Consider the following 24,572-nt stretch of genomic DNA (forward strand, 5'->3'; position numbering starts at 1 on the left):
GACCCTCCAAGAACGCTGCTGGTCTTAGCATTACGGAGTTAGCCCAAACGAACTGTCAGGGGGCTGGGTTAGCTCTCCAGAAAACCAGAGCTGTCTGTCCTGGCTCTGGCACTGCCTTCGTTGCGCTGCCGTAGGCAGGTTATCACATCGGCTCCATCACTCCTTCCTCCCCCCATGGGTTCCTCTGCATGGATGGGTGGAGAGTTTTCCCCTCCCTGTACGCTGGTACACCTGGCCCCTGCGGAGCTCTTAACTCCACTGAAACCTGCGTGCATTAGTGGGGTCCAAAAATAATAATCAGGACTTTCCCATAAGAATCACTTCTTAAACATTCACTACAGAGTGACCAAAACAACCTAGCACGGTCCTTCTAGCTATGATTAACCCAACAACCTTTACAGGAGATAACCTTGTAGAGATTTATAAATTAGACCATTTTCTATCATAAGCTAATTTTCTTTGGGAACTCACATTTTAAATGAGTGTTTCTCACCACTCCCCTCTTCCCAGAAGATCACTGCACCTCCTCAGGCAAAGCAGTGCCAGCTCCACGTGCACCCACCATTCAGGTGGTCCTTTTCCAACTGAAAACTTCATGCAGATTAAATGTGAAGTCCTATTCACAAACCACTTACATCTTTCTTCACTGTTTACTACTGTGTAGAGACTTATTATTATTATTTTATTCTTTTAAGGTTTTAAGTTTTTTTCATTTTTTCAGAAAGAAGTAGTTTTTCTCCCACTGCACGGGGAGATAACGTTTCCTCAGAAATTCCAAACCTCGAGATAGCACCCTGTGAGATTACAGCAGGCTGTTTGCAACATAGCTAAAGCAAGGAAAAAAAAATGAAGTTAAAACAGACCAGTGAGCACCCAAGGACCCCACATTCACAAAGGCATGTGAAGAACTCAACTTGGGCAGCAGCTGGGTGGACCTGCCCAGAGAAACACCGCCATTGCTCCTATAGGATGCAGCCATCTGAGAGAACCACAAAATGTGTAGGGCGAAGGAGGTTTAAGGAAGAAACAAAAACCAAGACTTCTTCTAGCTGTGCTACATGGAAGACATAACTGCTGATCATTTTTCCAAACACTGTAATCTGGCTTGAAGGCCTCCTTTAGTAACTGCATTCACTCTTCATTTTTAATCAAACGGATTGTTTTCCGACTTACAATGGGGCTGAGCCTTTTTTAACATTGCTGCAGAGTAGAGATGCTGCTAATAAATATTTAAAGACTCACAGCTTTAAGTGAAAGGAAGGATTTGTTGGATAATATTGCACTTTCCTTAAACTGTTTGTTCACCATTAGAATCGAAAATTATAATTTTATGCTGATTGCTCACAGAGCTGATGTTTAGACACTTCCCCAAGACACCCAAGAGCCAGGAAGGCAGTCTATAAATAACTGCCTTGGAAATAAACTTCTGTGAATTGGACGTAACCCAGATCAGATTTTCAAGCACGTTGTAAATTACCCACAGCCAGAGCATAGGTCAAAAATAGTTACTAGCATTGAGCTTCATTCCTCATATTCACCTCCTGGGAGTATTTTAAACCCAGAGCAGACAATACAGAGGCCTGAGGTGCAGTTCTGCTTGCCCTCAGCCCTGGGTAGTTATTGTCTTTGGTGCTGATCCAGCAGTATTGTTTCCTGGCCTTGCACTAGTGGAAACGTCTCTAACAACCAGAAGCATCATCCGAGTCTTCCGCTATATTAATCCTGAAAGGATTGCTTGTGATTAAGGATCGCTTATGATTAAAGCTGACTTGAGAAGCACTACAATAGCCTTAGAGAAATGCAGGAGAGAAGACTCATAAGGGAGGAGAGAAGGGAGGAAGGGAAGTGGAGGGAGGGGTTGCCCCCCGTTTTCCCAAAGATGAGTCAGTGGGCGCTGACAGATCTCCTTAAAGGGAGCAGAGTAGCAGCTACGTGGGACAACGCAGGTACATGCTGGTTTAGGTGCCATTTTGGTAATTTAGCCCCAACACAGGCTGTCCCTATAGGTGGGACCCTGAGCACTGCCAGGGTCTCCTGGGGAGGCATGGCACAAATCGGCTCACTGGCTTTTAGCACTGCAACTCCCCCGTGAAGTCTTTGCTCTGTGAGTACATCTCTATTCATTTTTATCAGGCTGCCAGTAATTAAGGTTGCTGATGTATACAGTCCCACTTCCCCAGCCCCTATATGCTGTGCCCACTGTGGAGCTCTCCCTGAGCACGCACAGTCCCTTCTCTACGCCTGGGAAGTTCTCAGCATGCTTCAGACGCTGCAGCGAACAAAGCAGAGAAAATATCAGGAGAAAAAAGAAGCAGAGTTCTTCCAGAGGTGGTGACCTGGCTAAATTACTGAGGGGTGAACAGACCCTCACGGGTTCACTGCACAAGCTACCAACAGGGTTGGTATGATGACTGCTTGCAAAGTCCTGCTGGTTTGCTACAGTCACTAGCTTGGTTTTACCCGAGTACCGAGACTGCCAAGCTATCCTGGCACCAGACCCCCAGTCGCTAAGCTCTGAAGCGAGGCAGCCTGTTAAGAGACAGCCTAGCTCACAGCCCCGTTCCCGCTAATCAGGCTGGGCTGCCACGAAGGGGAGGCAGAAACCGGCCCTTAGTCTGCAAGAAGCTCAAGACTTGGTTGGTACTTGGACAGCCTGAGCAAGACGAACTGTGTTCCTACCCTGCTTTGCTTGCACAGTGCAACCTGAGCTGGAAAGCTCAAAGCCTTAAAGAGGAACACCCAGGGCCGTATTTATTTGTGGGAAGAGCGTATGGGGCATTTACCTGCCGAAGCAGGGTTCATAGCTGGGAGCTGCGCTGCTTTTTAGGAGGCTACACATCACCAGCTCTTCACGTTTCCATGACCTTGACACAGCTTTCAAGATAAAGAGCTGATGTGAAGAAGCACCCATCAAAAACCCCTGGGAGATGCTTTTTGTGATTTCTAAGATAATCCCCTGCAGTTTCAAATTATGATCTAAGCCTGAGCTGTGGAACTCATGCATTTTTTCAAAGAGATGAGCCTAATTTAGAAAGAGTGCGTCACATATTAGACATAGCATCTTTTAACTGGTTGTTTCCATGCCTGTAAGACATTTCACTTGATTTAAGAAGTTTACAATACGCTTCAACTCAAACAATACATTCATAATTAGTCATACAGCTTTAATTTCAAAGAGGCCTAACCAGACCAAGACACAGAATTTTTCTAAGGTAGGATAGCAATGCTCCTTTTTAACATTACTCGGTATTATTTTAAATGCAAAACTCTCAGGACATCTGCAGTAAAGTTTCATTTATCAAACTCCACTGAAAGTTCAATCAGTGCAATTCTGACGAAGACCACTGCGTTTGGTACAATCACCTTGGGTTCCAGCCCTCATCTACCCTTTTGCTTCCTGCTGTCCATCCATCCTCTTGCTATCAAGGCTCCCAGCAGCTTCTGAACCAAGCACAGGGCTGACACGCTAGCTGTACAGACACCAACCACATATCGACACCGAGGTGGCATTTGTCAGTTGGAGAACACACTCCCTAGGGAGGCAGGCACTTCAAAGCCCACCCAGATCCCCAGTTTCTGATCTTTGGGGTCTCTGAGCCCCTAGAATTACCTCTCTTGAAACTATAAGGAGAGTCTGTGGTCCCAGATTTGGTTCTTCAGGTTAGGAGTTTAAAATAGGAAAGATGAGCAGAAGTTTCTGTGACTTCTTTGCCCCACGGACTGGAAAACACACCTGCAAACGCTGATGGCAGACCTTTATGTCAGCAGGTTCCTTCACCCGCAGGGGTGTGACTCCACCGCACACCCGTGAAAGTCACCCCTCCGAAGCACCCACTGGGTGAACAACTACTGCCCCGGAGTTTCCAAAACAGTGCCCAAGTAGCACAGAAGAGTTTGGCTCCACCTCTCAGCGAATTTGGCTCCAAATTAACTCAACCTTCACAACCGAAAGCTGTTGGGTCTTTTAGAGCTGGCTAGTCAGAGCCTCCAACTACCCATTAGGGAACACCGTTAGCGAGAGCATATGCCAGGGCACCAGGTCACAGGAACTGAAGAAAAAAAAGAAGTAGGTCAGACTCATTGGAAAGGTCAATTCAGACTTAACCGTTCATCGCGTCATGCACCTCTGACGTTCCCGGGACGTTCCTGCAGCTCCTTTGAGAACCTGTGGCTCACGGAAGTGGCTGGTGGTCCCAGTTAGGGATACACACATTAGAAATATCCTTATCTCTACTCTGCATACCATCCCCTTCGGTGTTAACACTGCAGATATTTTTGGTTCTAAAAGGGAAGAAAGCAAATTATAAAGATAACTGAAAGAAAGGGAGAGGGACAAGGTGAATAGGGCACAGGGACGTCCTACTACAGGAAGGAGATAGAAACATTGGATGGAAAAATGTTAAGGCAAAGAAAATGAATAAGGACAGAGTCATAGGCACTGACCCAGAAAATGTATAAAGGGAGAACGATTAGAGTTATTACTTTCAGCTTAATATGGAGCTAGGTGCAAGATCTTACACTACGGTGGGCTTGGCTGCACTGGCTGAGATTCATTTCACCCCATTATTTTGTTTAACTATTCAAAAATAAAGTCTGACATAGCATAAGCTGTCAATAAAGGCTCATTTTCGAGCCAACAGAAAGGGAGAACTAGAGGGAAAGGAACCTCTCTCATCCAACAACAGGCATCAGAGCAAGGTGGGATGAATCCCATGAGTGCAGAAGGAAACAAGCTCCCCCTGCTCGTCTGGATGCCATCGGCTGGAGTTAACCTCTCCCTGTTAGCAGGGTTCTGCTCCAGGAACATTTCTCTAGGACACCGCGTTACGGATACCATCAGCAGATGGGACCGGCGGGTGTACCGGAGGAATGAGAAACACCTTGCACAGATCTGTTTGAAAGATATCTCCAGAGCTCACATTCATGTCAGCAAGCCTGTGGCAGGATGAGCCTCTGTTCCACACGTGTGCCTAGCCTATTATAAGGTTTGAGTCATCTCATGCCAAGACAGTGGCAGGCCAGCTTTCAAACCTACATTTAATTTATTTCTTGGCCTGCACAACGATGTCGGAGCTTGGTGATCTAGCTGACCCATCAAAATCTGCAAGAGCTGCTTCCTCCTCAGAGCTCTCTTTCATTGCTTTACCCAGAGTTTGAAGTGGAGATGGTGGAGTCTAAATTTAGAATAACTTGAGCAGCACGGTGCGTCGATCCGTGCTTGCATTCCATTTTCCGAAAAGACGATGACCAAACCAAATCCAAATTTCCTTTTAATCTTGCCTATTTTAAATCAAACTGAAAAGAAAGATATTAAAGCTGTTACTGTGAAACGTGCTTCTCCATGAATTAGTAATTGTGTTTACCTTCTACACTGGGATTTTTTTTTGCCTGTGTTGCTGTTTCTTACTGCCACTCAATGTGAGGAGCTTTTATTTGAATGAGACTATTTCAAAGCACTTTTACACTCATGTAGAGTCAGGGACTTATTTATTTTCTGACAGTTATTTACTTCCAGTAAATATTTCACAGCCACAGGATCTCCCAGATGAAAGCAGAGTTTGCTCTGCGCTCCCGTTCAGCAGCCTAATTAAAACCGAATAAAATGTGAGGGACAGAGCCTAAGTGCTGACTGCGATGGATGTGTCTGGAGGGAATTCAGCATGGGAACTCTGTTCCTTGGCACAAGCATTGGAGCCTCCACATAAAAGCAGAAGAAAAACGTCCAGCACAGGGACCAAAAACCCTAAGATGGATAGGTGTGTAGTGGAGAGGCTTTCAGAAACCCTCCTGCTGCCACAGAACAGTCAGTGCTGGTTGCCATCACCAAAGCCAGCCTCTTCCTTTTGCCTGAACGCCCCTCTCATGGCACACGCGAAGCCATGGGCAGCACCTCCCGGCGCCTGCAACCTCTCCAGCCCAGATCCGCTGCCCTGGGGACAATGCTGCCGTGTCCCACCTGCAAAAGCTGAACATCTCTGCCGGGTTTACAGAGGAGCCATGATAAATCCTTGCACTGGGGGCAGGGGTCTTTCCACAGGGCAAAATTACACTTCACTGTGCTTCTCACTTTGTGTGACCAAAACTCATTAGAGAGCTCTCCATTGTCTCTAGCCATAAAACGACTACATTTTATTTTCAGTGGCTACAAAACGCGAGGGAACACCCTCACCTGGGGTAGATCACTGATGCCACTGACGTCCAAATACACCTTAGCATCTTCAGTGGCTGCAGGACATTTAGCACAACTGGTACTTTCTCCAGGACGTTAATCATTGCAACGTAATGGTAGGCACTGCGAAGGGCCTGATGGCTGTGCTGCCTCCGTGTTTGGATAACTTCCCACAATCATTGCTCTAGAAAAAGCCAGGGACTTCAAACTAATCAAATAAAGAAAGGAAGAAAATAAAGATCAAGCATTACTTTCACTGTTATTTCAGAAAGAGCTTGTTTGCTGTTGGTTAAGGAAAGATTACTTACCATAGCTGTCTAGAGGGCAAAAGCAAATTGTAATTTGCTTAAGGTTTTGAGGGAGCATTTTTTGCTTAAAAGAGTGCATTTGGAGACAAGTGAGATTATGAACAATCCTTTAACAAGATCCTCAAGCCATCAAGCTGTTTAACATTATTGATCAGTGCAGCCAGAGCACATTTATAAAAAATAAAAAAAAATAAATCTATCAGATTAAAATGGAAATAGCTTTCTTGTTCTGACTTCTCATAAACTTCATTTCGCTTTGCAGCAGAAAGCTTCTCTGGAAGACAGGCAGTCCCCAGGCCCGCGGTGGTGGCCCTGCTGGGAACACGATGCCCTGCAGCCCTGCTGGCTCCTGCACCTCCCTGCGCTGCTGCACCGTCCGGCCCCGCACACCGACCCCGGGCCAAGCCCTACCGATTTCGGGTAGGTAGTTCTTCAGGCCAGAAAGTTCACGCTGCCTTCCAAGAACAGTTCTGCCTCTTCCTCTCCGACTGTGGATGCCTAAAAAGAACCCGATTCCCAACGAACAAGCCTACGAGACCCGAAAAAGAAGAGGGAGGCAGAAGAGTGATGCGCCGTGCTACCTCAGCCGCGCCAGCACCGTGGGCTCCCCGCAGCCCAGGCACTGCGGCAGGCGCTCCAGGGAGCTCGGCAGGTGCTGAACCCAAACATCCTGGTGGGGACACGCTGGGCTAAGCGCATTTCTCATCAAAATATGCCACTCGGGAAGAGCTGAAATAGTTTAAACTCAAGTCAGCTTTACCCGTATCAGACGGAGCTGTTTCCATGTTCCTGACTCTGGTCGCTTCCAATGCATGAGGAATCCAAGCTGAAAACCTGACATTTTGGGTGCAGAAATGAGCATTTTGATGCAGGTGCAACTTTGAAACAATCACACGCCCAGCAGCTACATTCATGGGAAGGTTCTGTTCCGACAAAAATCCAGGGTATTTCAACCAAAAAGAGCCCAAGGCCTAACAGCTCAGACTAGAAGGGACGTTTCCGAAGAGCTCGTTGCTACAGAAAGCCTTTCGGTAGGAAGGAGCACGACTTGGTTGTGCATTTTCAATAGGCTTCTTTTGAGAACATAGAACACCAAGTCAAAGCAAACCCGGATACGGTATTTAATTGATGTCATCCACCTAAACAACAAAGCTTTCATCTCCGAAGTGCTCGTTGTGGCAATCACAACTCTGGGGATTTTGTTTTCAAAATAAATAAGAATGAACACTTCGCTTTCTGTTTGGTGCCCCAGAAGTTGACAGCAAAAGTAGTAAACAATAGAAATTATTTGTATTAATAGCCTTGTTTATTCTAATGATGTTGGCATTTTCTGTGGAGATTAATTAGCAATAATGTTGCAAATACTATTACAAGTAAAATATGCACCATAAAACAAAAATAATTTGACTGACCTATGCTTTAAAGTAAAATATTTACCGTAATGAGATTCTAATTATCCTTTGTTATGGCAGGCCATTCTCTACACTCTCCTATATTGATAGGAGATGTATTGTTTCAGCATTTTAGCTCAATTTATTTTCTCACATTTGCATTTTCTTATGCACAGAAAATGAGAGATGATCATTACCTTCTTCACTTTGCATTCAATTTACATCAATAGCACATTACCTCATGCAAACTCATTTATCTGCCACAGAAATTTGATAACAAAAGCTGCTGTCAGTGATGAAAGATCATTTCAAACGGAGCAAGAGGAAACAAGATGAATTATAGGTTTCAAGACCTTTTGTTTACTCAAGAAAAAGGAAAATAAAGGATTTTTTTTTTCCATCTAGGCAGCACAGATCTCACGAGGTCGTAGCTCAAAATTCAGCATCTCATATTTACCTACAGCTGATCGGCCCTTTCTGCACACAGAAGTAACTCCAAATACCCACGCAACCATAAATGCCTCTCACATCTGCCGCACGAAGGAACGCTTTCAATTTTTTGGCCTGAGCGCACGGGATTTACGTTTCGTAAGCTCAAACTCTCTAACAACTACCCAAGGGCCATCGCATCCTCTTAGCAACTAACAGCCCTCCAGCCCACGAGGCGCAGGCGCATCCAACGCGGAACGCCCTCTGCTTCCCACCCCACGCAGCCAGCCTGTTTGCGAGTGCCTGCGGCGCTGTGAAACGCACCGTGGGATTCTCTCGCATTGACGACAGCACGACATCCACCTTGCTTTGCCGGAAACTAGTGAGACCCGCCAGCCTCCCTCCTCTGGTCCTTCTGCTTTAATAAGCCGTCAGGGCGTGATAGCCTCCCCGCGCCCTTCTTTTAACCGTGGTATTAGAGTGAATTCCACACCAAAAGGCAACAGCACTGACACCATGCCTCCGTCAGGCATGGTTGCAGGGATGGATTTCAGTTCTGAAATCCAGAAATCTGAAATTCACTCCCCAGAGTAGAGCAAATGCCTTCGGCCTCCTTTCCCTACAACTCCTCAAGGAAGGAGAGGAAAGGGCTGCATGTGTTTATTTTGACCTGTCCAGAAGTGAATGCTTCATTTTCTTTAATTTTTTTTTTTTTTTTTTTTTTACAATGTTCAGTATTTTCCCGACAGAAATTCTTCGCCTTGAAATAGCTCTGTACGTTAAGTGAAAGTCAGAAGAAAGGAAGAAACAGTCTTTAAGGGACGTAAGTAACCCAACGTTAAATATAAATGGTTTCATACGGAAACCTTGTTTTGGGGCAGTTTGGATCAGGAGCAGCCTGCGAGCCTCCCCTGGGTAACCCTGCGGCCAGAAGCCCGAGCACTCCCCCTGCTCCAGAGCCGGCGTTTTATCCCACGGCAGCACTGTCCGAGCCACCAAGCAGCAGGGTCTTTCCTGTGGCCCCAAGTGCAGAAGTGGGGACACCCAGGAAACCCTACAGCGTTCCCAGAGTTTGCAGATGTGAGTACCGGCCCGATGGTCTCCCCTCACCTCATCCAGGTTTTTAATCGGACAGCCTGAGCAGACCTGGCTGTGCCGGCTGGCGCAGCTCTGCGCCACGGACAGCCGGTCCCTGAGAGGAGGCATCTGTAGGGCTGCCTCCAAGTGAATCTGTGCCGGCTCTTCGGGAAAAGTGAACTCTGCTGAAGCCTCTGAAAACACTATAATGGATTTTATATGCCCGGTAACGTCACCTGGACACGAGTGGGAAATGCAGCGCTTTGAAGAGGGTCACCGAGGCTGGGTTAATGTATTCTTGTGCCTTGCTCAGCCTCCAACCTGGCAGCAATAACCTACAGGGCAGAAGATGACCCCAAGGACTGCAGTTACCTAACAGGTTTCTTATACGTGGATGCGCCTCCTCCAATCTCATCCACGCTGCCATTTCAAGTGTCAGCAATGGCACATCTGGGGACCTTAAATTAAAGGGTTACCCAGCGTAAATAAACAAGAGCTTGCACTTTGGAACTATTGACCGAGTTCCACCACCTGAACAGTTTGTTAACGAGAGGTTTGGGCACTGGGAGGACGATGGCAAAAATCCCCCTCCTACTCTCCATTTGTCTCCTGGGAGCCTTTCTTGGTGCCGAAAGTACAGGTGGGTTCTTTTAAAAGCCTAGGGAGTCTCTCACTTTTACTTGGGGCGGCTGGGGGGAGTTGCAGGTTCGGGGTCAGTCTGTCACTTGACGCTGCAGCAACCTGTGGTGTGTCATGAGAGACAAGGGGTCAGAGGGACGGCAGCATTTGGTATCTTCTCTATTTAAAGCTCTGACTCTTTTCTCAGGAATAAAATAACGGCTTTTACGCTGATTTTACAGTGTCGCAGGGATTAATTTTAAGAATGGGATTTTTCTTAAATTCGTACAGCATTTAAGCTTTCAGAGCTCGGTTCAGCCATTCTGGAATACGTGCACGCACAGGCAAAAGGAAAAACGGGAAGCACGTCACTGGTGGAGTAACATCCACACCCTCTGTGTGCCGTTGCTTTGTCCCAGAACACAAACAAGTACTCGCATCCATAAAACAGTCATTGGGCTTGCCGCTGCGAGAAACGTTTAAAGCCAAACCCAGCGTGAATTTAACAAAGACCGTAGGATGCAGCCAACGCCGTAGACAAGATAGAGGAGTTGATGGATGTGGGCAATCGCACACAGTAACGCAGGCGGTCGCGCGATTTATCTGCGGCAGCAACACTTCCAGCAGAGGCTGGTTTGCATCCAGTGCAAGTACTCGTCTGGTGCAAGGTCTTTCTTCCTTCATTAAAGCATTGCAAGTAACAGCTTAAAAAAAAAAAAAAGTGAGCAGACTTTAAAGTATATCAGTACCGTCAGCCATCCAGGTGTATTTCCTGGAAAATACTACACTCGCGTGGCAGAGCAGGTCTCATCCCCAGCCCCTTGGCCCAGAGACCCATCTCACTCTCTCCAGCACCGGTTTAGAAGTTGCTAAGTCACACGTGAGTGCGTGCTCGGTGTGAGGAGCGCTTCCAGCCAGGGCGAGTGCAATGCCCGTGACCCCCTGGGACCGGCCACCTTTGGTTCAAATCCAGTTTTGCTTGTCAGGCAGCACGTGGGATCAGTAAGATCCCAAGAAAGCCTAGGGGGATCTGATGGAGGTAAAGCTGCGTTCATTAAAATAAGTTCTCAACATTAACTGGGTTAATTAGGGCAGATGCCTGGCACATCCCCCTGGGGAGAGCTGTATCGCACCGTGCTGGGCCACCTGCAGCTGAGCCCCCGCCCGGCTCCCCAGGTGCTACCCGCACAGAGAGCCCAGCAGAGCCGCAGAACCAGGGCTGCTCTGTCCCTCTCACCACAGCCTTCTCCGCCCAGCTCAGGCTGAGGCTCACGTTGCAGGGAAAAGGGTTTCCTCCAGGGGAACTTCCTCCTTCCTTCGTGTCCCACACGTGACGCCCAGCACTTGCAGCTGGGGTCGGGTTTTAGCAGACCGCTCCACGGGGGCTGCAGTGTTGAAACCAAGCCTGGCTTCTTCAGAGGCCAGTGCTTTACCCATCAATATCTACTGCCAAACAATTAGATTAAGGTCAGGAGTTTAATGCACTCCCTTTCTTTTTTTTTTTTTTTTTTTTTTAACTGAAAGCATGAGGAAGGCAGAGGTGCAAGCCTGCTTTACAATGATTAAAATCATTGCAAAAACAATTAGTACAGTCTCTGGCAAAGAAAGTGCTAGGAGAAGGGGAGGATTATACCGTTGGTGGCATGGCATAAATAAGAGCAACCCCTCCTGGGCTCATGAGAATCCAACTAACCTCTGTGGCTTTGGAGAGGCTGGGATCTGGTCTTGATTGGGAGCAGAAGGTATGCTTGAGCAGCAATGAACGATGCATGCCCAAAGCCCTTCCAGCACATGGCTCACGGACAAAGACCCATGTCCCAGGAGGCCACCACCAACTCCAAGAAGAGCTGCTCTGCCATGCCATCTGGTGACAAAAAGGGACACGGCTGGGAGTGCTAAGGGAGGCAGGAGAGGCAAAGCTATAGGCTCTTCTGGGCGATTCGTGTCTTTTCTGGAGCGGTGGTAGGGGGGAAACGGTGCTCAGCAGGGGCTGGCGTCTCTGGGAGGTGGGGCACAAGTTTACAGAGGTTCATAATTTGACAGGTAAATCCTCCAGTGGTTACAGACACAGAAACGCCTCCTCCAGCTTGGGGAGCAAGGCCGGTGCCAGTTGGGAGAACGTTTGTGATAGCACCACGATGGGACTTCACCAGGTGGCCACCATGGGGAGGCTGGTGGCCACCTGGACATCCCCTCCGGACGCAGGGACAGCAGGTCGGAGTCAGTGGGGCACACACCTCCTCACCTGCACGACCCGGCTCCCTTCTGAGGTGGTGAGGAGGGCCCGTGTCACCCTCTGGCCAGCACAGCCACAGGGACAGTGGTGCCAGGGCACTTGGGCAAGAGAGAGAAGCAGAGTGAGGAGCACGTGGCCCCAGGCTTTCAAGAGCCACAGCTGCTTGCAGAGGTAAACGGCCTTTTGCAGCCAACACAGGCACAGAGAGTTAAAGTAGGATAATTTCTGTGTTCAAACAAGACCTCACTAAGCAGCAGCATGAAAAAGCCTATTATTCTACCCTCTTGAATAGCTTATTCCAGTCTGCGCATCTGTGATAGGAAGTATTCCCACCATCTGCTTCAGGGTATTTCAAGCACCAAACGTCAGTGCTCCTAATCACCCCCTCGCCATCAGCCATTTCTGTCCATTGACTGCTTTGACTCCGCGTTCTCCAGATCTGATCCCCTGGATCGCAGTTAAGTCTGACACCAAAGAAACCTCAAGTAGATGATAGCACTCCTGAAACGTCCCTGGCCATGGGGCAATGGGGGATGAACCCATGATAAGGGCTGGCTTTCTGGGAGAGCAGAGCCCTGACAGCCCATCCCAGCTGCATCGCGTGGTGTGTGCCCCTCTGTAGCCTGTATTTCTTTTCAAATTGCAGTCTTTATCGAGAACAAAGAGGCAAGCGCAGTTCTGCGCAGGCAAAGGCGAGCCAATTCAAACAGGCTGGAAGAGGTCATTTCTGGGAACCTGGAGAGAGAATGCATAGAAGAAAAATGCAGCTTCGAAGAAGCCCGAGAAGTATTTGAAAACACAGAGAAAACTGTGAGTATCGCTGCTGCAAAACGGCAACACCCTTTTCCCCCCCCAGCCCTCACTTGCATGAGCAGTTCAGGAGAGGCACAGGGGGAGAAGGAGGAGCAAAGAGCAAGGGGGAAAGGTGCAGGAGCCAGGCGCAGCGTCCATCACCCCTTGATTCTCAGTCACGATCCATCTGTTGGGCTGGGGAAAAGCTTTAGAAGCTTGGTCACCACTGAGGCTACTGGAACTGTTGTTTTCCTTCAAGATTTTTGCTTTAGCTCTGGAGTCATCCCTTTACTACTTTAGCCCACAAATTAGAAGTTGAGGGAAATTTCTTTTTATTTTTTTTTTTCCTTTGCAGATGGAGTTTTGGAAAACTTACATTGGTAAGAGCTGCTTTCTTCATGTTCACATGCGTAACATTCATCCCTCAGTGCATAAGTAGCAGGTGCTTATTGAACCAAAATGTGTTTCAGAATTCGGAAATTGATTTATCACAGAATGGGTCAGAGTCATACACCCTAAATGCTGTAGCCACCCAGCCTGTGCCTGTCCCATTTGTATACAAATTGCCAGGAAAAAACAGATTTACTTAACATTTTCTATGTCAAAGCAGGGTTTTTTGGAACAAACTGCCCAAACCTCCCAGAACAAAACCAGTTTGCACAGAGCGCTGGATCCAATGAGCCCAGGTCACACTCTGGGCTTCCAGTTTCAGCTGTAGCGCAGCGTAGAACAAGACATCAGTAATTAACCCACCCCTACCCCTCCAAGTAGGAAATGCTCTGTTCTCAAGCAGAGGTCTCCAGATACGGCACAGCTTCATGCAAGCACAGTGTGAATCTTTGGAAATGCCGGATTAAAGCAGAGCCTCAACGCGATCACAGCAAACAGTTGTTTGCAATTCACACCAATGGTCCCAAACCTTTACTTCTCCATTATTTTCTTTCTAGTATCTTTCTTCCCTTTCAACCTCGATCCCCCACGACTCCTTGGTCCCTTACGAGAAAGATTTCAACGACTACTAAAACCTCTGAAACAAATTTTAAGGACATTTTGGTAAATGAACTGCTTTGTAGACTGGCAAAGCTCCCAGAACATCTCACTATAAAGCCTTAAATAATTCAGATTAGTCAGTCCAGACTATAAAATAAATAAATAAATACATTGAGTTTGCATTTTAGGACTGTCCTCTGAAAAAACAACTGATGAAACTCAACGCTGCATTTGTTTCCCTGTCACTGTAACCAATTAGGCCACCAAAAATAACGAAGGCCATCTATTCCCGGTCATTCAGAGCGCCTGCCTTGCTGTTCAGCTTACAGGCTGTTGCTCCCAACACGCGCAGCCCACAGGAGCTCACCCGCTTCCACCTTGGGGTACCAAAGCCCGATCGTCCTCACCAGGCAGCAACAGCAGCCGCCACCCAAACCTTATATGCAAACCCCGACATGCCTTAAGCAAGACAAAACCATCCTGACCCTGTTTGCAAACAGCCTTCTGCGTTCCAACCTGTCCCTCAAGGCATCAGAAACAGCCACGCTTACCGGTGGGACACAAACGCATCAGGATGCTCCCCTTCCTCGCTGCTTTTGCATCACCATTTCAGAGCACCTCTCCCTGTGTTTTAACGTTACTGATTTACTCTTCGAAAGTGTTGGAGTGCCAACTTTGCAATGCTGGGCATTTTTACTATAGCCTCGGTTACCCAGCTGTAGGCAGCTGTGAAAATAAAAACCTGGACACATAAAGAAAAATCTAGACCAGTTAATAGTAGTAAAATATTTAGAAAGAAAGAGCAATGACCTAGACTCACAGCTCTAATAAACTAAGAAGTCTCCAGACCCAACCTGCAGGGAAAGACTGGAGCGTCAAAACAATTCAGATTAGGAAATCCTAATCACTCTTGAGGAAGCAAGTCTTCCAACTTCAGCTGCCCAACCTAGCCAAGACACGAAATCCTGCTAAGATGTCACATTAGGGAGATGAAACAAGCAGAATTAACCCATAGGAGACAGTGTACGTAATTGGGCCTGCTGTAAAGCACTGCTGCTGCTGTTACCCTTGCATTGATGCTGGCTATTGTGCACCTGTGTGCCAGAATCTCGCTTACTTTCCATTATGAAGATGGAAGGCACACAGCCTCCTACTTGTCTTTAGCGGGAGGCTTGCACACAGCAAGGCTCCAGCGCTTGGCTGGCACCGGCTGTGGTGGACACTCACGTTTGCTAATTCTCCTGTCTTCTCGCCAAGATGGAGATCAGTGCGACCCCAATCCATGCAAAAATGGAGCTGCTTGCGAGGATGCCATAAGTTCCTACGTGTGCTGGTGCCCAGCTGGGTATGAAGGCAGGAACTGTGAGATAGGTACGTATGGGGGGCTTGTCCCGCGATTGTTCTGCCCTTTTTGAAATCCCATCAAAAGCGGGCATAAAGATTTTCATCCTACTCGAGGGCTGGTTTGGACACACGTTGCCTTGCTGTGAGACACTGTGTGAACGTGCAGATGTAGATCACAGGCAGCGGGACAGCAGGGGGACGCACCTTGGGGTATAGGAACAGATGTGTCCCTCCTCTCCCATCCCCAGCAGAGCCCCAGCTCCACCTCCGCCGAGCCCCGCGATGCCTGCTCGTACGCAGGGCTCAGCAGAGACTCAGGCTCAAGGTCTGCTCAGCGCGCTGCAGCTGCCAGAGCACATGTTGACACAGACCTTCCTTTATCTCCCCAGCACAAGCCTTTCCAGGGCTGTTCATCAGCCAGGGACGACACACGCCCACTGAAAGCAAGAGTTTTACACCAGCACCGGTGCGGCCCCCACGATTTCACTCCTCCTTCCCGTTCTCACACCAGGTGCTGAGGGGGTAGGCCTAGCGCAACCTCCCCACAACGGCACTCTGCTAAATTCGTAATTATGATTATCTCCAGCAACCTTGAGTCTACAGGCAAACAAAAGGCAAATATTTTCCTGATGGGTTGAGGAGTTTATGAAAACCGAACAGATGATAATTTAAGCAAGAGGGATATTCAGCTCTTATATTTATAATATAATCAGGGGCTGTGCAACTCACATAATGTGCTAGACTCGCTGCACTAATAAAAGATTCCCTTTCTAGTTGTGCTTCTGCTCTGGCAAGAGAGGAGCATACGTTAAAAAGAGCATTTCAAAGCTGCATCAAATTTAAATAGTCTCATTGCAGATTTCTCATGGAAGTGAGACAGGAGCAAAAATAGCACTAGAAGTGAGGCGTGAAAAGGATCTCAGTAAAAATAGTAAATGATGGCATTAAAATGGCTACAGGAAGGGAGGTGTCCTTGAGGAGGTAGGAGTGGAGTTAATCTGCTGTGAAGCTATTTGAAAACTCCCTGAGAATTAAAAGGGTACCTGCAGATTAGTGGATTTCCACTTCCAAGGGGTGGTGTTCCCATGACCGAGCGAGAGGTGGGATGGGAGAAGGCACACCCAACGTGCTGGGACTCTCCCTGAGCCTTGGGTTGCCCTACAAACCCTGGGAACCATTGCGTCAAAAGTCCTGCTGAAATGGGTCCTCCACGTCAGGCTGCAATGATTTGTAGGTATGTCAGGAAGAGCACGTGGTTTTGCTTGAGGTTTTAAATTCAGAGATCAGCAATAATCCCGAGACAAAGCTTTCCTGGGGCTCAGGCTTCGCTCCCACTGGATATGCAGGGCTCTCCGCTGGCACCTGTGCTGCGGGTGGATTTCCGTAAGCAGGGGGGAGGAGGGGAACATGACGGTGGGGAAATCACATGGCTCGTAACCAAATATTTGCAGCAGTCCTTGGGGGTCAGGCTGCCAAATCTCAGGCAGCTCTGCAGGGCCGAGCACCTCCAATCGCATCGGTCTGTCACGCAGGGATTGCTGGAGGTCAGAGGCTGCGCCGGGGCTGAGAGGCACCTCACGTAGGACTGTGGCCATTTCCTCACCCTGCCTTCTCAAAGAGGTGCCTGGCCCTCTGTCAATACAAACAGGGATGGGATTTGCAAAGAAGAAAATTCTCTTTGCAAACAAGCATCCATTTTGCATAGTCAAGAACAACTGGAGCGAGCTATAGGCTGAGCCCAAAAGCCCAGGTACAACAACTCTGATCAGTCATATGTCAAAGAGCTTTCACATTTTCTTTTTAATTTCTTTCAGACTTCACTTGTGCAATTAAAAATGGAGGCTGCAAGCACTTTTGCAGGCATGACCCACCGCAGAAAGTCGTGTGCTCCTGCGCCGCTGGCTATAAACTTCAGGAAGATGGAAAGTCCTGCGAACCTGCAGGTTAAACTTTAAAGCGTTTTCAAGAGATTTGGGTTAAAGTTTCTAAGGTCTTCTCCTGGATTTAGACACACGAATCTCACAGAAATGCTATATACAGTTGGAAGCCAACCTTGTTCTCTTGCTTAGCAATTGTAAAGAGCCTGACGCTGCGCTTTCCCAATGGCAGATGTGGGGTCACACTGGAAAGACGTGATCCAAGCACCCTTTTTTTTAGCCTAGGTGTATGGAGGAGGAGGCTAGGTGTCTGGGACTATTGCGCACCAGGCAAACGCCCGTTTCAGAGGGCTGCTCACGTGGGCACATCTCTCACTTGCAGCTACTCTATATTTCCAGATATGGATCAGTAATTTTCCGGAGACAGAAATACAGAGCTCAGCTTTACCAGTACACAAGCTGGTGAGCGTTCAGGCCGCGCTTCCTCCACCATCTTCCAATAGAAACTACTATTAGTCAGCGACCCTGCACCCAGGACGCTATGGGCTTTTTTAAAGCACCAGGCAACCTTTCTGCCTCAATATCCTCCTGGACGTCTCCCTGTTTTGGGGAGAGCTGTGCTGTGTCCCATAAATACTTGAGCCCAGCGGAGGCGGGTGAAGCTTTTTGGTGGCGCTGCCCTCCCGTCAGCGTGGAGACGCACACGAGGACCCTCAACAGGAATCGCGCTGTGTGGGTCACCTGCGGTGCTAAGGAGCAAAATGAAGGCAGCCAAAAGGGGTGGAGGAGAAATGCAGTAGTCGAGGTTGCTAAGGAATAACTAGTTCTTGTCGTATTCCCCCCTGACTTTCAGGGATCAGACTCTCAGCCTGAGACACTTGCAATGCTTTCTGCTAATGGAGATTATTGAGAGCCAGGGCCTGTGTTGCCCCACTTCCAATGGGCCAGAAAGTTTTACTTTTAGGAACAAGATCACCTTTCAGGTTAGGTAATTGCCCTTCCTGCAAAAGCTTGGCTTTTGTTGGCTCTGAAACCCTCATTTCCCAGCCTAACTTCACGATAGTGCTTTCCCTCACCGAGCACTTATTTGAGCCCTACTCCTAAAGTGGACTGTTTAAGGAAATGCAAAATCTCTGTAGGCCACACTTAAATCTGATTTTACACTAATGTTTGTTTGCACAGTGCTGTCAAAAGCTTTTCAGATGAAAGACAATGCCTGATGCTATTTACTATTTTGACTGCCACTATCAGCAGGGATTCAGCACACACTGCGTAGGAGAGAAATGGGAAGAGCTCATCTAAAATGAGCTTACAGATGAGGTCTTCATTAACGGGAAAATCTACAGCTCTAGCATGAGTTTATTAATGTTTTCCTCACCTTGGTGCCAAGCAGGATTATCTGTACAATTGGCAGATATTATTTCCTGCCCTCTCCCAGCTGGACTTTTATTGTTCTGGAGTAACTTGCTGTAGAAATGTCAGCCAAACAGCCGGGCTGCCCAGCACAGCAAGCCTCCCGGGCATGCTCCTCAGCATCCTGCTAAATAAAGGCACAGCTGCACTATCCCATCCAACATGTCCCCTCTCTCAGAAGCCTCCTTCTTTTTAAAAGCTGTTCAGAACTCACGTCTAAGGCCCAGGACACCTTTATGCTTTTGCTACTCTTGCATATTGTCTGCAGTACTGCTCTGGGTCCCGGTCAGTTCATTTACACACCCGCTCATCTCCAAACAGGGTGCTGGGAGGAGACAGCATCTGCCTCCTCGCCTGCTCCTTCAGTTGTTGTCACTCTCAGTGTGATACACAACCAGGCATAACCATGTCCGTTTCTCTCCCAGTGCCATATCCCTGCGGGAGGATCACGGCTCCTGATGTGAAGAGAAAGCTCACCCGAACCATAAACACCTTCGAGCACTGGAACATCACCACCACCGATGAGGACGACACTCAGGATGAGGCTCTCAACATCACGGAAACCCCCACCACTGCCACCGCCAAGAAAATCATACCGATAAATAAGACGGACACCCGGGTGGTCGGGGGAACAGACAGCATGAAAGGCCAGGTGCCCTGGCAGGTATGGCTGTTTCTGCCTCTCCCTCATAACCCTAGCAGTCGCTTTGTCTAGGCAGTTCTGAACTCAGAATCGTCTTACTTCGACATACTCGAAACCTGTCTCTGAGGATAGTTTAGCAATAGATCTCAAGTCTAATAGGAATACAGCTTCTTTTTGTATGTGGTTTTATGCCACAGCAACAAAACTTCCATGGCTGGAGGCCTACCCTAGAAGTCAGAGTCAAAGCAGTTTCCTCCAGGGAACACAGCTTTGCAAGGAAAAACGCAGTTAATTTTTCAGTGAAGCCTCACTGAACGGGTGGGAAATACCATTTAAGTGCAATATTCTGATTCCGTTCTGTTGCAAACTGGCACAGACCGACAGTACTGATGGCAAAGAAAAGTGGCTTATGCAGGGAGGCCCATTTGTGCAGCTCAGCCAAGAGGAGAACCAGAAAGATAAATATAAGACATCAGTCCCCGTGACAGAAGTCAATGTGCGTGCTAGCAGCCCCCCAAGCCTGGCTAGCTGGCTGTGCTCATGGAGACCTTCACTTCACCGGGCGCCCCCAGGACAGTTCTTGCCCTTTTGTCAGCTGGCAGATGAAGCCTGGGGGGGATTCGGGTAGCGGGCTGCTGCCTGCTCGCTGGGGCTGGGGCCGCCCGCAGGGCTGGGAGAAGGGTCTGGGGAGCTGTGCAAGGAGCAGCCCGGCAAGGACCCGCCCCGGGCCGCCCCCCAGGCCCCCCGGGTGCTGCCGTCCCGCGGCCTGCTGCTGCTGCCGGCGCCCCGCCGGAGCTCGGAGCTCCGACAGCCGGCGGGTCAGGGCCTGGGGGGCACCAGGCGGCCCGGAGGGGACGAGCCGTGCCACGGGGAAGGGGCAAAAGGGGCGAAATGCAAGGGGAATGTGTCTTTTGGACACAGGCCGCGAGGTGGCTGATGGATTTAATGAGAGAAGTTTCGGCGTAAGGGGTGTCCTGGCCTGTGCCCTGTGAGTGCCCAGGGGAGCTAGACGCCCATACGACGTGGGTAGTTAGCCCCTCGCCCCCAGCTTCGCCGGTCGCTAGGTATGGAAGCGAATGGATTTGGGAAACTCCCCGTTTTACGCTGAGGTGTGTGTTTGGGCCTTCTGCCCCCCCAGCCTGGAGCAGGGAGAAGCAGAGCAGGGCACCAGCTCGCGTGCAGGACAGCAGCGGGCACCCCTGCGCAGCACCGAGGCGGGGGCACGGGGGCTCCTCGAGGAGCAGCGCCTGGCACGCAGCGAGGTGGCTGGGGCAGCACTGGCTCCGCACAATTTAAACGCAGCCCACCCTACAGCCAGACCAACCCTGTGCATCTCCCTCTTCTTCCCCGCCGATTCGCGTGAGCCCCACAGCTGTGGTTTCCTTCTGCTCCCGCAGGTTCATCTGGTGGACAGCAAAGGCTTGGGCTTCTGCGGCGGGTCCATCGTCAACGAGAAATGGGTGGTGACAGCGGCACACTGCCTGCAGCCAGGGGACGAAGTCAGGGCCGTGGCAGGTGAGCACCGCAGGCGGCACTGGGCCAGCGTGGGCGAGGGACTGGCCTCAGCACCAGAGCCGCGGGCTGCTGGTCCATCTGGCAACAGCTCAGCCTGACTGCAGAGAGCCAGAGAGAAACTAAGGCTGCCTAGAAGCCCACTAGGCATCAGTGAAGATGCTGCTGCATCGGCCAGGGTGGTGTATTTTGGTCTCTGCTGCCCACATGGGACCTCAGCAGGGGTTTCTGCTCTTCCTGGGGTCACGCTGAGTTTCCACTCGACTCTCAGAGAACAGCTTAGTGTGGATGGTGCAAGAGTGGCACTAGCAGCCTGACTAACTCCTTGCAAGGAGAAGATAACTGCTTTTGCTCTTAACTCTTTTAGAAGGAAATAGAATTATGGAATAAAGTAGAGAACCCAGGCTGGCATGTGGGCAAGCGTGCTTTTCCAGCAGGCTCTCTGGGGAGTTAGGTAGGGGCAGCACGACCAGACCGCACAGCAAGGGATGGTACAGCTTTGCAAAAGAAATGTATCTTTGCTGGAAAAACGGTGTTTCCCTGTGATTCTTGTACCCAGCTGCTACAGGCTGCCTGCTGATAATTCAGTGCAGGGCCTTGGCAAAGCGGTGCAGTGCCATGTTTCACAGCTGTGCCAGAATCATCTTCCCAAATTGTTTCTCCCCTCTGAATATCTAGTATAGGAGGCACACTGATAGGGTTGGTAATAGCTGCAGGCAATGTTTGCAGGAGGTGGGGAAGTATCTCACTTTCTGTTTAAACACTATCAAATGTATTACTGATAAGAACAAGATTCTACCTGAGCCTTGAAACACTGAGTTCATATCTACATGAATCAACTTATCACGGGGCTCCATCTGCATCTGCTTCCATGCCGGCACAGCTGAGCTCTCAGCTGTGCCTGGTTGGCCTGTGGAGCTGCTCACCATGGGGCTGGGAACCCCCTGCCCCACACTGACAGGATGAGGCTCACAGCTTGCACGCAGCTTGTTTTTGCTACTGACTTTCAGGCAGCTCTGCTTGAGAGCCCAGCACAAACCCACAAACATGAGAAAGTACAAAATTCCCGATGCAACAAGAACCATCCCCCAGAAAAGTACGTTTCCGCTAGAGAGAGGTTTTGCTTTTGCAGCATCTGCATGCAAACAACTTCCCCTTTCCAGCTTGCTCACGCACGGCACACCCCCCTCTGCTCAGGATCCGCTCCCAGCCAGCCCCCCTCACGCTACCTGCACACTGCTCTGCAGCACAGCAGGGTCTCCAAGGCAAGGTTTGGGGCAGGCAGCAAATCAAGAAAGCAAAACACAATTCTGCAGGGCTTGTTGAATTTGCGTTCACACAATATATGGGTAACATCTGAATCCTTCACCTCCATTCATGCTAGGTGTTCAGCTTTGTTTGTAGCATCCTGGGAGGCCCAAAAAACAATAGCAGGGGGTGGAAGAAGCATTCCTGTCCCTTGTCCTTCTTTGTCTCTACACTGTCATAACCGTAGCACATTTCCAGGTCCCCAGCAATAGTAAGCAGCTGTAGCACACACACAAAAAACCAAACCTCTCAAACTCTCCCCCACTTCTGTCTTGCACTTACACTGTAGAAACACAGCCTGCAAGGAAGCTGACATTCACACTCTGCTGAAAAAAAAAACCCTTCACAGAGCACAGCAGCAGCACCAGCCGCCAAAACCGCCTTCGCCAGGCGACAGCCTCCCCGGGAACACAGAAAGCTGCCTCACCTCTCTCGGCAGGGTCCTCGCTGCTCCTCGCAGGCAGACGCAGCAGACACAGGACACAGCCAGGGCCAGGGGCGCTGCAGATATTGTTTAGAGGAGATCGTATATTCTGGAGATTACAGCAAAGCGTGTGGAAATACTGCGGCAGGGGTTAAACGCACCCTGCGCCTCTTGGGCTGCAGGAGAAGCCATCCTGCTCGCAGCCCTCGGCATCACCAAGTCGTGGGCAAGGCAGGGGCTCAGCTCCAGGCACAGCCCAGCCGCCGGCCAGAGCCCCCAGAGCTTCCCTCTCCCTCTACCTGTTGTCACAGGGGCTGGGAAGGGACGCGACCAGCTGCTGGCAACTCAATCACGGCAGCACCCCGCAACCGCCGGCAGCTGAGCCTCGGGCGGCAGCAGGGACGCAGGGCACCTGTGGGGGGCATTTGGGGCTGGCTGCTGAGGCCATCCCTGTGCTGCCCTGCCACGGTGCGGGGTGCTCTGTGGGTTTGGAAAAGGGAAGATCAGGTTCCTTTCCACTGATCAGCGATGCTTTTAAACACGGGCTTTTAATTCTGGAGGCTTTCCCCTTGGATGCCAGGGCAACGCCTGCCTTGCACCCCTGTGAAAGTGCTAAATCCCGAGAACAGCCACGCTGCTACAAACCTCAGCAAAAGCCCCCAAAGCTGCTGCTCCAGTGCCACGTCCAGCGGCCGTGGGGACCCAGCAGGTGCTGCTCCGTGAGGCCCCCCAGGTGTGCAGAGCTCATCCCCCCTGTGCTAGGCTGGGGTGCTGTTGTATCACAACGGCACTGTCACAACGTCAGCCTGGCCAGGGCCTGCACGCGTCCTGCAGCACCCTCACACTACAGGGGGGGACCAGCCCAAGCCCGTTTTTCTCCGCAGGTGAATACAACACGAACGAGGACGACAACACCGAGCAGTGGCGTAAGGTGGTGAAAATTCTTCCCCACCCCACGTACAACGCCTCTGTCAACAAGCACCACAACGACATCGCCCTGCTGGAGCTGGACCAGCCGCTCACCTTCAACAGCTACGTCACCCCCATCTGCATCGGCAGCCGGGAGTTCACCAACATGCTGCTGAAGCACGGGCAGGGCACGGTGAGCGGCTGGGGCAGCACCCTCTACCGCGGCAGGCCCGCCGTCGTCCTCCAGGTCCTCACGGTGCCCTTCGTTGACCGGCTGACCTGCCTGAAGAGCACCTCCACCTCCATCCAGCAGAACATGTTCTGCGCGGGCTTCCCGGCCGGCGGCAAGGACACCTGCGGGGGGGACAGCGGGGGCCCCCACGCCACCGAGATCGAGGGCACCTGGTTTCTGACGGGGGTCACCAGCTGGGGCGAGGAGTGCGCTAAGCCGGGCAAATACGGCATCTACACCAAGGTCTCCAAGTACGTGAAGTGGATAAAGGAAAACACGAGGCTCGCCTAACCAGGGCGACGTTCCTGGTGGATGGACTGGTTAGGTGGAGACCGCGGCCATCGCTGCCTGTTTTTCAGAAATCACTGCGTTTTAATAATCATTTCTAAATGAACTAATTTCTGCTCTTCGAAGGCAACAGTTGAGAGAACTCGGTGTAAATGTGGTAACAGGGAAATAAAAAGCCTTTTTAATCACCTGTGACTGCATTCCTGAACACACCGACGCTGCTGAGGTCAGGTAGATCCCCGAGCCCTGCATGCCCACAGCTGACACACAGCCCGGGGCTGCAGCACGGGCACCAAGCCCACCTCTCCCCTCCCACATCCCTCACCCCTAAAGGGGCCGTCAGTGCCTGCCGGTGCCCCCCATGGTCCCAGCGCAGCCAGTACCCGGGACGGGACGCAGGGCAGGCCGGTGATGGAGACAGCCTGAGCCAAGGCAGGACTGCAGCAGCCGCCACTTCAGTCTCCCTGCCACCACATCCAGCAAGGAGTTAACCAGATCATCCGCCACTGCTTATTTTAAAATCAAAACATATGTGCGAATGTTATATTTGTTCCGAAGAAATTAAATAAAACCAACACTGTGGGATTTTTTTCTTTTTCAGAATTGTAGCAG

At 50.0% G+C, this 24,572-nt stretch overlaps 2 protein-coding genes across 2 annotated transcripts in view; one reads left to right on the forward strand and one right to left on the reverse strand.

The window, feature by feature from the left end:
- Nucleotides 1-23,395, reverse strand: part of FGF13 (fibroblast growth factor 13) — a 297,718-nt gene extending 274,323 nt beyond the window's left edge. Inside the window, exon 1 of the mRNA XM_083796736.1 lies at nt 22,535-23,395. The gene's annotated coding sequence lies outside the window, so the exon portion shown is untranslated. The remainder of the gene's footprint in view (nt 1-22,534) is intronic.
- On the forward strand, nt 9,051-24,560 carry F9 (coagulation factor IX). Its single transcript, XM_083796725.1, has 8 exons — nt 9,051-10,014; nt 12,875-13,038; nt 13,376-13,400; nt 15,268-15,381; nt 17,169-17,297; nt 19,070-19,308; nt 20,685-20,802; nt 23,416-24,560. The coding sequence occupies exons 1-8, from the start codon at nt 9,948-9,950 to the stop codon at nt 23,961-23,963; spliced, it is 1,404 nt and encodes a 467-aa protein (XP_083652851.1). The 5' UTR covers nt 9,051-9,947; the 3' UTR covers nt 23,964-24,560.
- Nucleotides 24,561-24,572: the final 12 nt, after the last annotated feature.

This window comes from Anser anser (assembly GCF_964211835.1).
Source record: "Anser anser genome assembly, chromosome: 13".
In the NCBI taxonomy this organism is placed as follows: domain Eukaryota; kingdom Metazoa; phylum Chordata; class Aves; order Anseriformes; family Anatidae; genus Anser; species Anser anser.

Bases quoted from the DNA above. Each gene is read 5' to 3' on its own strand.
- F9 (XM_083796725.1), top strand. From the start codon at position 9,948: ATGGCAAAAATCCCCCTCCTACTCTCCATTTGTCTCCTGGGAGCCTTT. The intron at 13,401-15,267 runs GTAAGAGCTGCT...CTTCTCGCCAAG, and splicing joins GTTTTGGAAAACTTACATTG to ATGGAGATCAGTGCGACCCC. The intron at 17,298-19,069 runs GTTAAACTTTAA...TTTCTCTCCCAG, and splicing joins AAAGTCCTGCGAACCTGCAG to TGCCATATCCCTGCGGGAGG.